This window comes from Schistocerca gregaria, chromosome 3, assembly GCF_023897955.1.
Source record: "Schistocerca gregaria isolate iqSchGreg1 chromosome 3, iqSchGreg1.2, whole genome shotgun sequence".
Classification (NCBI taxonomy): Eukaryota; Metazoa; Arthropoda; class Insecta; order Orthoptera; family Acrididae; genus Schistocerca; species Schistocerca gregaria.
This window is the reverse complement of record NC_064922.1, coordinates 418,154,964-418,169,282: the sequence shown is the minus strand read 5'-3', so window position 1 is coordinate 418,169,282 and position 14,319 is coordinate 418,154,964. Positions and strand designations below refer to the sequence as shown.

General features: G+C 38.2%; 1 protein-coding gene across 4 annotated transcripts in view; it reads right to left on the bottom strand.

The window, feature by feature from the left end:
- The window catches only part of LOC126354337 (thymidine kinase 2, mitochondrial-like), a 185,740-nt gene that overhangs the window by 92,319 nt on the left and 79,102 nt on the right, over positions 1-14,319 (bottom strand). The window contains exon 1 of one of the 4 annotated variants that reach the window (XM_050003904.1): positions 7,242-7,472. The exons of the other annotated variants lie outside the window; for them this stretch is intronic. Within the exon in view, the coding sequence (XP_049859861.1) occupies positions 7,242-7,378 (137 nt within the window). The 5' untranslated portion in view covers positions 7,379-7,472. Of the gene's footprint in view, positions 1-7,241; positions 7,473-14,319 lie in introns of those variants that run through there. 4 annotated transcript variants of the gene reach the window in all.

The window sequence follows — 14,319 nt, the reverse complement described above, 5'->3', positions numbered from 1 at the left end:
ATGTCACTCTAAACAAAGAGCTCGCCCCATGGATGCTTCCTACACAGAGCAAAGACCCTTTGGCATGATGGCTGTTGCAGGGTGTCCTGATGCCCCAGGAACAAGGGCCCATACTTCTTTGCATGCATGGCAGTCTATCATCTCCGGATCAGCACTGGCATCCCTTTGTTGTCAGTGGGCTCAACCAAAATGGTACAAAACCATCCCACCCCACTACATTAGTTACCATGTTGGCTTTGAAGCTCAAATAAGAGCCTACATAGGCATTGCACACATATGACCTATAACTATGGATGCATTAGGTGCTATTACACATTAAGTCCACACTACAGAAACATTTGGAAGTGGTGGTCAAACCCAGGAGGAGACCACAAATTACTTTAGCCAAAAGGTGGTGAATGAAAGAATATTCCAAGAAAGGAAGGCAGAATCTAGGGAATAGTTGGATCAACATAAAGGCTGCCACCATGAGAAATAGAGCAATAGAAGGAAGGATAGTCAGATATCTACAATTATATCTACTCTGTTCACCACTATGAAGTGCTTGGCAGAAAGTACATCCCACCATACCTGTCATTGAAGTTTCTTCCCACTCCATTCACGTATGGAGCATGGGAAGAATGACTGATTAAATGCCTCTGTGTTGGCTGTAATTAATCTAATCTTGTCCTCACAACCCTTATGTGAGTGATAAGTAGGGAGTTGTAGTCTATTACTAAGAGTCATCTTTTAAAGCTAGTTTTTGAAACTTTGTAAGTAGGCTTTCTCAGGATGGACTATTTATATCTTCAAGAGTCTGCCAGTTCTGTTTCATCAGCATCTCTGTGGCATTCTCAAATGGGTCAAACAAACCTGTGAACATCTGAGAGTGTCCTTGTCTTCCTCTGTATACATTCAGTATTCCTGTTCGTCCTATCTGTTACAGGCCTCACACATTTCAGCAGAATTCCAGAACAGGACAGATAAGTAACCTGTAAGCAATCTCCTTTGTAGATTGATTTGCATTTTCCCAGTAATCTACTAACAAATCATATTGAGCATACACGATCACATTCCATTTCAAATCCCTACAAAACGTTACACCCATATATTTGTAGGAGTTGGCCAATTCCAACTGTGGCTCAATGATATTTTATAGTCACAGGCTACTACACTTTTCTTTTTCCCCCTCTCTCCTTTTGTCGATGCACAGTTTTACGCCTCTGAATATTTAAAGGAATACGCCAAATTTTGCACTACTTAGGAATCTTGGCCAGATCTGACTGAATATTTATGCCGCTTCTTTCAGACAGTGTATTATTATAGATACCTGAACCATTATGGAAAATCTGAGGTTACTATTAATACTGTCTGCGAGTCATTAATATACAACATGAGCAGCGAGGATCCCAATACGCCTCCCTGGAAATTACTTCTACATTTGATGACGACTCTCCACCCAAGATGATATGCTACATCACTCAAATCTAGACACAAGCTTTGATAGCCCATTACATCGGATTTTTGACAACAAGCATAGATATAGTACAAAGTCAAACACTTTTTGGAAATCAAGAAATACTGCATTTACCTGACTGCCTTGATCCAAAACTTTCAGCATGTCATGTGAGAAAAGTGCAGGTTGGGTTTTGCAAGTTGTTGTTGTTGTGGTCTCCAGTCCAGAGACTGGTTTGATGCAGCTCTCCATGCTACTCTATCCTGTGCAAGCTTCATCATCTCCCAGTACCTACTGCAACGTACATCCTTCTGAATCTGCTTAGTGTATTCACCTCTCGGTATTCATCTCTTGGTCTCCCTCTACGATTTTTACCCTCCACACTGCCCTCCAATACTAAATCGGGGATCCCTTGATGCCTCAGGACATGTCCTACCAACCGATCCCTTCTTCTGGTCAAGTTGTGCCACAAACTTCTCTTCTCCCCAATTCAATTCAATACTTCCTCATTAGATATGTGATCTACCCATCTAATCTTCAGCATTCTTCTGTAGCACCACATTTCGAAAGCTTCTATTCTCTTCTTGTCCAAACTATTTATCGTCCATGATTCACTTCCATATATGGCTACACTCCAAACAAATACTTTCAGAAATGTCTTCCTGACACTTAAATCTATACTCGATGTTAACAAATTTCTCTTCTTCAGAAACGCTTCGCCAGTCTACATTTTATATCCTCTCTACTTCGACCATCATCAGTTATTTTGCTACCCAAATAGCAGAACTCCTTTACTACTTTAAGTGTCTCATTTCCTAATCTAATTCCCTCAGCATCACCCGAATTAATTCAACTACATTCCATTATCCTCGTCTTGCTTTTGTTGATGTTCATCTTATATCCTCCTTTCAAGATGCTACCCATTCCATTCAACTGCTCTTCCAAGTCCTTTGCTGTCTCTGACAAAATTACAATGTCATCGGTAAACCTCAAAGTTTTTATTTCTTCTCCCTGGATTTTAGTACCTACTCCGAATTTTTCTTTTGTTTCCTTTACTGCTTGCTCAATATACAGATTGAATAACATCGGGGAGAGGCTACAACCCTGTCTCACTACCTTCCCAACCACTGCTTCCCTTTCATGCCCCTCGACTCTTATAACTGCCATCTGGTTTCTGTGCAAATTGCAAATAGCCTTTCGCTCCCTGTATTGTACCCCTCCAACCTTTAGAATTTGAAAGAGAGTATTCCAGTCAACATTGTTAAAAGCTTTCTCTAAGTTACAAATGCTAGAAACATAGGTTTGCCTTTCCTTAAACTTTCTTCTAAGATAAGTCGTAAGGTCAGTAATGCCTCACATGTTCCAGTAGTTCTGCGTAATCCAAACTGATCTTCCCCGAGGTCGGCTTCTACTAGTTTTTCCATTCGTCTATAAAGAATTCGCGTTAGTATTTTGCAGCTGTGGTTTATTAAACTGATTGTTCGGTAATTTTCACATCTGTCAACACCTGCTTTCTTTGGGATTGGAATTATTATATTCTTCTTGAAGTCTGAGGGTATTTCGCCTGTTTCATACATCTTGCTCACCAGATGGTAGAGTTTTCTCAGGACTGGCTCTCCCAAGGCCGTCAGTAGTTTCAATGGAATTTTGTCTACTCCGGGGGCCTTGTTTCGACTCAGGCCTTTCAGTGCTCTGTCAAACTCCTCACGCAATATCGTATTTCCCATTTCATCTTCATCCTCTTCCATTTCCATAATATTGTCCTCAAGTACATCGCCCTTGTATAGACCCTTATATACTCCTTTCACCTTTCTGCTTTCCCTTCTTTGCTTCGAACTGGGCTGCCATCTGAGCTCTTGATATTCATACACGTGGTTCTCTTCTCTCCAAAGGTCTCTTTAATTTTCCTGTAGGCTGTATCTATCTTACCCCTAGTGAAATAAGCTTCTACATCCTTACATTTGTCCTCTAGCCATCCTTGCTTAGCCGTTTTGCACTTCCTGTCGATCTCATTTTTGAGACATTTGTATTCCTTTTTGCCTGCTTCATTTACTGCATTTTTATATTTTCTCCTTTCATCAATTAAATTCAATATTTCTTCTGTTACTCAAGGATTTCTACTAGCCCTCATCTTTTTACCTACTTGATCCTCTGCTGCCTTCACTACTTCATCCCTCAAAGCTACCCATTCTTCTTCTACTGTATTTCTTTCCCCCATTTCTGTCAATTGTTTCCTTATGCTCTCCCTGAAACTCCGTACAACCTCTGGTTCTTTCAGTTTATCCAGGTCCTATCTCCTTAATTTCCCACATTTTTGCAGTTTCTTCAGTTTTAATCTACAGGTAATAACCAATAGATTGTGGTCCGAGTCCACATCTGCCCCTGGAAATGTCTTGCAACTTAAAACCTGGTTCCTAAATCTCTGTCTTACCATTATATAATCTATTTGATACCTTTTAGTATCTCCAGGGTTCTTCCACGTATACAACCTTCTTTCATGATTCTTAAACCAAGTGTTAGCTATGATTAAGTTGTGCTCTGTGCAAAATGCTACTAGGCGGCTTCCTCTTTCATTTCTTAGCCCCAATCCATATTCACCTACTATGTTTCCTTCTCTCCCTTTTCCTACACTCGAATTCCAGTCACCCATTACTATTAAATTTTCGTCTCCCTTCACTATCTGAACAATTTCTTTTATTTCATCGTACATTTCTTCAATTTCTTCTTCATCTGCAGAGCTAGTTGGCATATAAACTTGTACTACTGTAGTAGGTGTGGGCTTCGTATCTATCTTGGCCACAATAATGCGTTCACTATGCTGTTTGTAGTAGCTTACCCGCACTCCTATTTTCCTATTTATTATTAAACCTACTCCTGCATTACCCCTATTTGATTTTGTGTTTATATCTCTGTAGTCACCTGACCAGAAGTCTTGTTCCTCCTGCCACCAAACTTCACTAATTCCCACTATATCTAACTTTCACCTATCCATTTCCCTTTTTAAATTTTCTAACTTACCTGCCTGATTAAGTAATCTGACATTCCACACTCCGATCCGTAGAATGCCAGTTTTCTTTCTCCTGATAACGACATCCTCTTGAGTAGTTCCCGCCCGGAGATCCGAATGGGGGACTATTTTACCTCTGGAATATTTTACCCAAGAGGACGCCATCATTTAATCATACAGTAAAGCTGCATGCCCTCGGGAAAAATTACAGCCATAGTTTCCCCTTGCTTTCAGCCTCTCACAGTACCAGCATAGCTAGGCCGTTTTGGTTATTGTTGCAAGGCCAGACCAGTCAATCATCCAGACTGTTGCCCTTGCAACTACTGAAAAGGCTGCTGCCCCTCTTCAGGAACCACACATTTGTCTGGCCTCTCAACAGTTACCCCTCCGTTGTGGTTGCACCTACGGTATGGCTATCTGTATTGCTGAGGCACGCAAGCCTCCCCACCAATGGCAAGGTCCATGGTTCATGGGTGGTTTTGCATGGTCAATGTTTTTGGAATCCATGCTGCTTGGCGTGGTGCAGGTCAGTCTATTTGATATACCTCATAAGGTTTGGAAATCAGAAGATGTTATAAGATTCTAAAACAAATCTACATCAAAGATACTGGACAGTAGTTTTGTGGATCACTTCTGCTACCCTTCTTGTTTTCTTCCAACTACTGGTCACTGTTTTTGTTCGAAAGATCTACGATAAATTACAGCAACTTCGGTATAGAATCTAGTAGGGATCTCATTGGACCCTGGGGCTCTATCTAGTTTTAATGATTTCACAGCTGTATCTCAACACCTGTCTTACTCATATTTTCAATGATATGAGGATTACATTAGGGCAATTCTCCTGGTATTCCTTTTCAAAGGAACATTTGAAAATGGAGTTTAGTACTTCAGCTTTTGCTTTGATACCCTCAATTTCAGTTTCTGTCCCATTCATGAGTGACTTGACACTAATTTTTGTGCCACTAACAACCGGTGCATATGAAAACAATTTCTTTGGTTTTCATGAAAGATCGGTTGACAATATTCTTCTATGGCAGCCACTGAAGATTTCACACATTGCTGCCTTGACAGCCAAATGCATTTCATTCAGAACTCTCAGTATATAGCACTATGCTTTGTTTTACACCTACTATGCACTAGTCTCTGTTTCTTTACAAGTTTCTTTACAGTGGACAATCCCTTCCATTAGGAACTGTTGACACTGCAGCACAGGAAAGGAAGGCGGTGCTGCAACAGCTTGTGACCCCAAGCTTGCTATGCATTTACTCATGAAAGAGTCGCGATCTCCCTGAAGCATGCATAAGTAAGGATAATTAACCAAATGTAAAAATTGAAGAGTTATCACCATTCTCTCAGGACAAGGTAATGTTTGTCTTGTTCTTCTAAAAAGGATTCAAGAAACACCAGTTAGTCAGCTATGAGAACAAGCCATTTTTTTTCTGGCAGAAACACAGAGTTAGATGGAATGACCAGTTCTCTAAGAGTAAAAATACGAGGGTGGTTTGAAAAGTTCTCAGAACAGAAAAAAAAAAAAAAAAAAAGAAAAAAAAAAAGAAGAAGAACTTACATGATTGAAACCTTTTTTATTTTTGAATGTAGTCACCTTGTCGATTATCGCAATTGGTCCAGCGATGTTCCAGTGCCTTGATCCCATCTAAAAAATGAGTTTCCTCCGGGCCTGCAAAATAAATGTCAACTTCGGCTATCAATCCTTCATTTGAAGTGAATCTTCGCACACCAAGAAAAATTTTCGGTTTTGGGAAGAGACAGAGCCATATCAGTTGAATAAGGTGTTTGTGGCAACAATTCATATCTTAGTTCGTGTAATTTTGCCATGGAAATGGCACATGTGTGTGGACATTGTCTTGATGAAAGATGACTTTCTTCCTTGCTAAGCCTGGCCTTTTTTCATATATCTTTTGTAGCAATTTGTCCAGGTTGTTATCATAGTATCCTCCAGTAATCATTTGCCCAGTGTGGAGATAATCTACAAACAGAATCCTTTTTGCATCCCAGAACACTGATGCCACGCCCTTCCCGCTTTCTTTGGGGCGGAGAGTCAGCATGTTTCCAATGCTTTAACTGTTGTTTTGTCTCTGGGGTATAGTAGTGCACCCAAGTTTCATCTGGGGTACAAACAGGTGCAAAAAATCTTGTTCGTTTCTCCGAAAACAGGCCAAAAATTGTTCTGATATTTCCATTCTCATGGGTTTTTGATCCAGTGTCAAGAGTCGCGGCACGCATCTTGCAGATAATTTTGTTCATTTCTATTTCTTCTGTTAAAATGTGATATACCTTTTCAGTTGACATCTGGCAAGCGTGAGCAATTTCACACACTTTCAATCGGCAATCCTCCATGACAATTTTGTGCACTTTTGCAATCATTTCTGGAGGACTGACACATCTTGGCTGACCACTGCGAGGAGAATCATCTAAGCTCTTCTGATCAAATTTAAATTCACTTGTCCACTTTGCAACAGGAAGGAGCTCAGTGTATTCTGGAAATCGCCATGAATGTCCTTTGCTTTCATACCTTTATTTATGAAGTACTTAATCACTGCTCGAATCTTTTTTTTCCGATCTTTGCAAATCACTGTGCAGGAACAACAGAGCCACTTCATCATCACAGGTCTCTTCCAAGAGCATTGACATGGTACATGTTTACAGGCAACAGTCCAATGCATATCACGTGAACAACTCGTGCTAGTACTGACAGCTATTGATGATTCTGAGAACTTTCCAAACCACCCTCATAAATGGTGATAACACAAAGTGCATAAAAAGTAGAAATATGCTTACTCAAATTCTCGTGCAACAGAAAGTTCTACAAGATGTTGACTGATAATCTGTATCTTGGCAGCCTTATCTGTAGTAATGGAGATGTAGCTGCAGATATCAGAAGCAAAATCGGGAAAGTTTCTGCAATCTGCAAACATAAGGCAAACATGTGGCAGCTGGACTGTTAAGTTTGTCACAAAGCTTCAGCTGTAATCCTCTGTCATCCTTATACACCATAAACACACGTGAAACCTGGAAAATATCAGTCAAATCAGCAACCAAGCATAATGTTTCTGGCTAATGATGCTTGAAGTGACTCATGAAGATCAGTTATCAGGACCACAGTTCAGATGATGAAGTGCAGAGAAGAAGTAGTCTACACCACCTGCACAAAATCATTGCTGAAAGAAGACTGAACTTGTGGGGCATGTTCTATGCACGAAAGAATCCCCAAATCAGTACTGTTGTGGAAACCAATGGATGGATACAGAAGTAGAGGAACATCTCATAATACCTCAAAATGAACTTTTGCAAAGGATTTTCAATGCACAGACATGTACTGAGAGGAATCTAACAAGCTGGCAGATAAGAGGAAGCTAACAGTCTAGCAGATAAGAGTTCAGTGGAAGAACCTTGTTGCTTTATATGTTGCTTAGTGTTGGAGGGACTAAATCCAAGTAAGGAAGTCTCACTATTTGAATAATTTCCTTTATCTCGCAAAGTTGGTAGGAATATAAACTTTTACTACGGTGATGGGTGTTAGCTTTGTGTCTGTCTTGTCTACAATACTGTGTTCACTATGTTCTGTGTAGTAACCCACATTCCTATTGTCTTGTTTGTTATCAGGTGTACTCCTACATTATCCCTATTTGATTTAGGGGAGATCTCACTGTACTGACTAGACCAAAGTTCTATTCTTGCTGCCACAGCACTTCACTAACACCCACTATATCTAACTTCAACCTACTTAATTCCCCAAAATTTGGTTTGTAGGACCATCTGCAGCTGAAAAGCATAATTGATTGATTTAAAGAGGTTTGCTTCAGCTGCAGTAATGAGTTATTCAAATCACAACCATTTTCAGGAGGGTGGAAATATAATTTAATATGTCTGGAAAAACAAGACACACACACACACACACACACACACACACACACACACAATCATGTGCACCTATATCACTTCACACTTCTGTTCCTCTGGCACAGGCTGTTGCTCAGTGCTTATTGGTGGCCATAGTGTGCATCTGCCAGTGGGAGTACATTATTTGCTTTCTGGTTCCTTTTTCCTTCATCCTACTGTCCAAACGTTATGATTTAAGTTTGTCTTATTATTAGACCCTCTCCTCTTTTATATATATATATATATATATATAGTTTGCCTAAGATGCAGTGGCTTGGAGCCTTCACATTGGCTGGCCCACCTGCATGTTAAGCATTAAGCATTACCAAGTACAATAAGTGAGACATCTTGTTCATTAGTCTGTTCCCCTTCTGAGTGTTACAATTGCTTATATACCTGCAGTTGCAATCTGAATTTCATGAAAACAGTCGTATATTGAATAAATTTTTGGTACAACTGAATTGTCTCTCTTCAAAGCAATTACCGACCATATCTGTATTTAAATTCTCTAGCCCTCCTATCTGATTAAGGGATCTAGCATTCCACCAACCAACTTGTAGAATGCCAGTTTTACTTTACCTTAGGACAACACCCTCTTGAATACATCCCAAATGGAGAGCAGAGTGTGGGAGGAGCTATTTTACTGCTGGAATATTTTACCCAAGAGGATATCATCATCATTAAGGCATACAGCAGAGCTGCATGTACTTGGGAAATATGACATCTTTCTATTGTGTCTGTAATGATTTAATTATATTTCAAAAATAAGCCTATCTTGTTAACAATTCTAGTGACACTTGTCTAGTCCATAGGAGGGAGCTGCCTGAAAAAAGTCTATACACTGTCTCTTCTGTAGGCACTTTCAAAAGTACAATGTAGATTTAATACAAAATAATGTATTTTGAAATTTTAAAGCTTCGTTTTTTGATATGTTCAATCACAAATTCTCAAACTTACAAAGTGGGTCTTTTGAGGCCAACAATTCAACCAAATGGGAATACAGACTGTTGGAAAGATGCTATTTATTTTATCTCCAAATCTACAGTTTTCTGAATTCTAGCTGCAAATTGTTTTTGGTAAGGTTCTGTATACCAATAAAAACAATTTGTCAACATGTGAGGTTTTTCACAGTGAAATCTGTTGTTCAGTAAGAACCGTTCTGAATAATTCTCTTAAAAAAACTTGGTATTTTCACAAATATTCCACATAACAAATTATACTTCTTACAGTCCTTTGTCATAACCATTATTTCTCTCTTCGCAAAAAACAGAGAAAAGCATGAACATAACACTAGGACCAAAAACAAGTTCAAGTGCTTACCATTAGTACACAAAGGAGACGGATAAGTAGGCACACCTACCAGAGCACAGTAAATGCCATGTAGATAATGTAGTGAAGTTTAAAGATTTAATTAAAACAAATTTCTATCCAAGAACTCCAACCTAACTATATCTTTACAGAAATTGTTAAATTTAATGTGCAATCAGAATTAGCACTGTAATACAAACAAGCAGTGTCGTTTCACTGTATTGCTCTTAAATGTACATTCCTGACTTCTCTCCACATCACAGAGACCATTCTCCGTGGGATCCATGGAATATGATTAATGCAATGTAAAATATAAAAGCAAGTTGACTGTAGCTAGATAGCAAACAGCTTTACTTGGAATACCTACCAGCAAATTTTTTTAGTCAAGTCAGGAGCAAAGAAATAAATTGTTTAAAAATTATCAAACAAGTGATGCCTCAACAGTAAGTTTCATAGCTGTTACCAGATGTATTATAAAGGGTGATTATCTGACCATATACTTTCTCATACAAGGAATTTAGTTAGCTAGCTAGCCAGTTTCATGTTCCACTGATCATTTTTACAATTAATTGTAATGATGTGAAATGAGTCATTTTACATTCATGTGTAAATGTGGGTAGATGCTGACCATTATTAACATTTATTTTTATTTTTGCAGTACTGTTATGAGTTAGTAATTCTTACCCACCACCTTTCACCCCTTCCCACATTGTAAAAATTGAAATTCTTCTGTGGAATAAAAGGTGTTGTCAAGGAGAAACTTCCAATTTGTTTTCAAATTTAACTTTGCTGCCTGTCAGACATTTTGTATAATTGGGGAAATGACCAAAAAATTTGGTGGCAGCATTGTGCATCCCATTTTGTGTTCCAGGAAATCTTAATGTGAATCAATGAATCTCTCTTTTTCTTCCGGTGTTGTAATTATGTACAATGTTGTTCCTTTTGAACTGCAGTGGATTATTTGTGATAAACATCACAATGGAATAAATATACTGTGACGCAGTAGTCCCTAACGCCTTAAATAGATGTCTATCTGATGAGTATGGGTGAACATTGCTTACTATTCTTATGGAAAATTTTTGAGCTAGGAGCACATCCTTTCTTAAAGTCAATTTACCCAAGAACATAATTCCATATGAAACATTGCTGAATGAAAATATGTCAGCTTACTAATTTCTCTCTCCCCAAGATTTGCAATGATTTGAAGAGCAAATGCCGCTTGAATTGAGTTTTTTAGGAGTTCCAAAATTTTTTTTTTCCAGATTAAATTCTCATCAATATGGACACCTAATTTTTTTTTAAAGTTCCGCCTAGAAATTATTTCCTCATGATGTGGTACACATATCATTGGTGTCGTGACTCTATACGCGCAGAACTGAATATGTCGCACCTTTCTGGAACTGAACGATTTCTCCTAGTCAAAAGAATCTCCCTGTTTACATTGATCGTATTATTAAGTACAACTTTTTGCATTATTTTAGTCAGACATTACATTATCACTGGTTGCCTATACAATCAACCCCATAACAAATGCCTGAGTTAGGTTACAGAAAATACCAACAGAACACACAGAGGCATTCAATCATTCTTCCAGCACCCCATGCGTGAATGGAACAAGAAGAAACCCTAATAATTAGTGCAACAGGACATACACTCTGCCATACACCTCACAGTGGTTTACAGAGTACGGATATAGATTTCATTTAGTTATTTAATGCTTGCAAAATTTGGTGGCCTATGTAAACAGCATTCTCAGTTGAGCAGCTCTTCCGAAATACGAACTGTGATTTACTGAGAATATTATTGTTGCTCAGGGAGGATATTGTTCTTGAATACACAACATTTTAAGAAATTTTGGCAATCAGTGTTGGTTGTGAAAAGGGTTGGTAGTTATTTATTTTGCTCGTGTAAACTTTCTTATAAGGAGTTTAGAACAGAATATTCCAATCTCTCTAGAAACATGCCTTGAGTTAGTAATGCATTTTAACATATTTCAGAAAAGGTAGGCTCATATGTAGGAACAAGTCTTTAGTACTCTGGTGGAAAGACCATCAAATATAGATGACTTATTTTTGACAGAATATCAATTTTCTTAATTTCAGAAAGAGAAATGGACAAGATATCCACATGACTGAATTCTGTGCATGTTCTTTGTTCAACATACTCTTGCCTGCTCTCTTGAAATGTTCATCGCCATACTTACTACTACATTTAAGACAAGATTATTAAATATATATGCTAATTATAACTATTTATAGCCTTTCCATTTAAATTAATAGTGATGTTATCCTTTTCTATGACTTCTTGTCCTGTCTCTCATTTTATCAGATTCCATAAAACATTAAGTAAGAATTTTGAAAGAACATACATCCTTTAATTTTTTTAATAACTTTTCTAAGTAATTTTGAGTAGTTTCTGTAGTGTGCAACTACTGCAGGATCTTCACATGTTCTTGCCAGCAGATACAATTCCCTTTTCCTTGCACAAGACACTTTAATCCTACTAGTGATCCATGGATGTTTATGTTGACTGCCATTTTCCACTACACACAGAGTTATGTCCGAGGCTGCGCTGTGCCTGTCGGAACCACACAGTATCAGGTGTGTGGCTCTGCTGTGGACACTAGCAGACCCATGGCAGTCAATGTGTTAGTGTCTCTTCCAGTAATTTATGTGGAAAGCTATTTTCATATGCTGAAATAAAATTTAATCTATTCCATGATAAATTTATTTCAGTTTTCAGTTCATTAAAAATTTCACCCCAGGTCATCATTTGTAAATTATTCTTAAAAATGTCTGTTCTTGAATCATTAACTACTGAGGAGTATCTATAACAAGGCAGTATCTTATTTATTCGAACAAACTGTGCAATATGATCAGAGTTAGCATTTGTCATGAGGTATGCAGACATCTCCTTGGTTTGAGCTTCATTGAAGATAACTATCAATCCTGCTGCCTTGATCCACCTGTGTTGGAAAGTTAGGGCAAACTACATGATGCAAATAAGGTTTCCAGATCTCTTTTCCTATCAGAATCCTTTAGAAAAATCTACAATGAAATCGCTGCAGCACATTAACTACTTACTGCTGTCAGATATAACATACTAAGGAATGCAAATATCCCTAATAAACAGTTCAAGATTCCCCTGTGGAGTGCTATATATGCAGCTACAATTGAAACTCAACTACTTTTCAGAGAAAATACACACACACACACACACACACACACACACACACACACACACACACACACACACACACACACACACACATCTATGTAATGATCTCTACAAAATCTACTTTCCCAATTTAATTTAATTTTGTGTGTGCCACTACTACTTTTCCCACATTAATCTTACAAGAGTAGGATGCTAGAGTGTAATGTTTTACATTTAATTTCTCTAATTCTGGTTTGTGGTGCTCAGATAGGCGTGAGGTGTACCTTTCTAAATTTTCCAAACAGACCAGAAGCCCTTCTACCTTATTACTTAATCCTCTAATATTCTGAGGAAGTATTCTAACCTTACTTTTATGCGCATTCTCAAACATTTTAAGGGGCTCATCTTTTGTTTTAATTTCTTTCGCAAGAGGGAATGAGTGAACCTAAGAAGATACCTCTCCGACACCAGTAACCACAGACATCTTGCTACCGACAAATTCTATTTATGCCTCATCTTTCACATTCTCATCTGTTGCATTGTAGGGAATAAACAATATGAGCTGCACAAATAAAAATATTAATTGTATGCTACAGTCTGGGTGCTTAGTGGTTGTCAATCAAATCTCTCAAATGTATCCATCTCTTTCGAAACGAATAACAAAGAAAGGGGTTTCATGGAGATAGATAATAGAATCCTAAAGTACTCCGGGGCATTTCAAGCATGAGAATACACTTTAAGCAATCCTTTACTTTTGTGAGTGACCTGTTAGACTACCCATTATATACTCACAAATAGCACAGACGAAAAATCAGTTTGAACATTTACTCGCAGTGCATGTTATTGATCATTGGGTTATATTACAAATTTAGGCCTGCACACGCTGCTACATTTACACGAAGTAAAGTTCTGTGTCGTACTCTCTGATATTTTTCACGGTTTATGTGTGATACATGTAGAAAATATGCATAACAATACACCGTGATCATATTTACATTTCCTGAATTTGCCGTGCAGATTTAGGTCTTACATATGGAAAGTGCGATAAATATTAGGCAAACGTAAACATAGGCTACGTTGAAGTTCGGCCTGTTACAACAACCTTTATTTGCCATTCACCATCGTCGGCTTCGCGAATTCACAACCAAAACATCACGTAATCTTGACCTCGGGTTGGCCTACAAGTCATTGATACAAGTTTTGTATTGCCGCCCCCCTTCTCAAGCATTTTTCAATATGTTACGGACATAGCCACCGGTCAATTTGTTCCGAGGGAGTCCGTGTGTGTTACACCGTTATCAAAGATTACAGAGGTGGGCCAGCATCACACAACACTCAGAAAATTTTGCTTTCTAAACAGTATAACTAAAATAAAGGATATCTTTATTTGTATGTCAGTCAATGACGCCGAGAACGTTGTAAATTAAATCTAATGCTTCTTCCTTGTGGTTGCGGTTTCTTTTTAATAAAACATGTCATGTCCTCAATGAATGAATTCTATTTCACTATCACC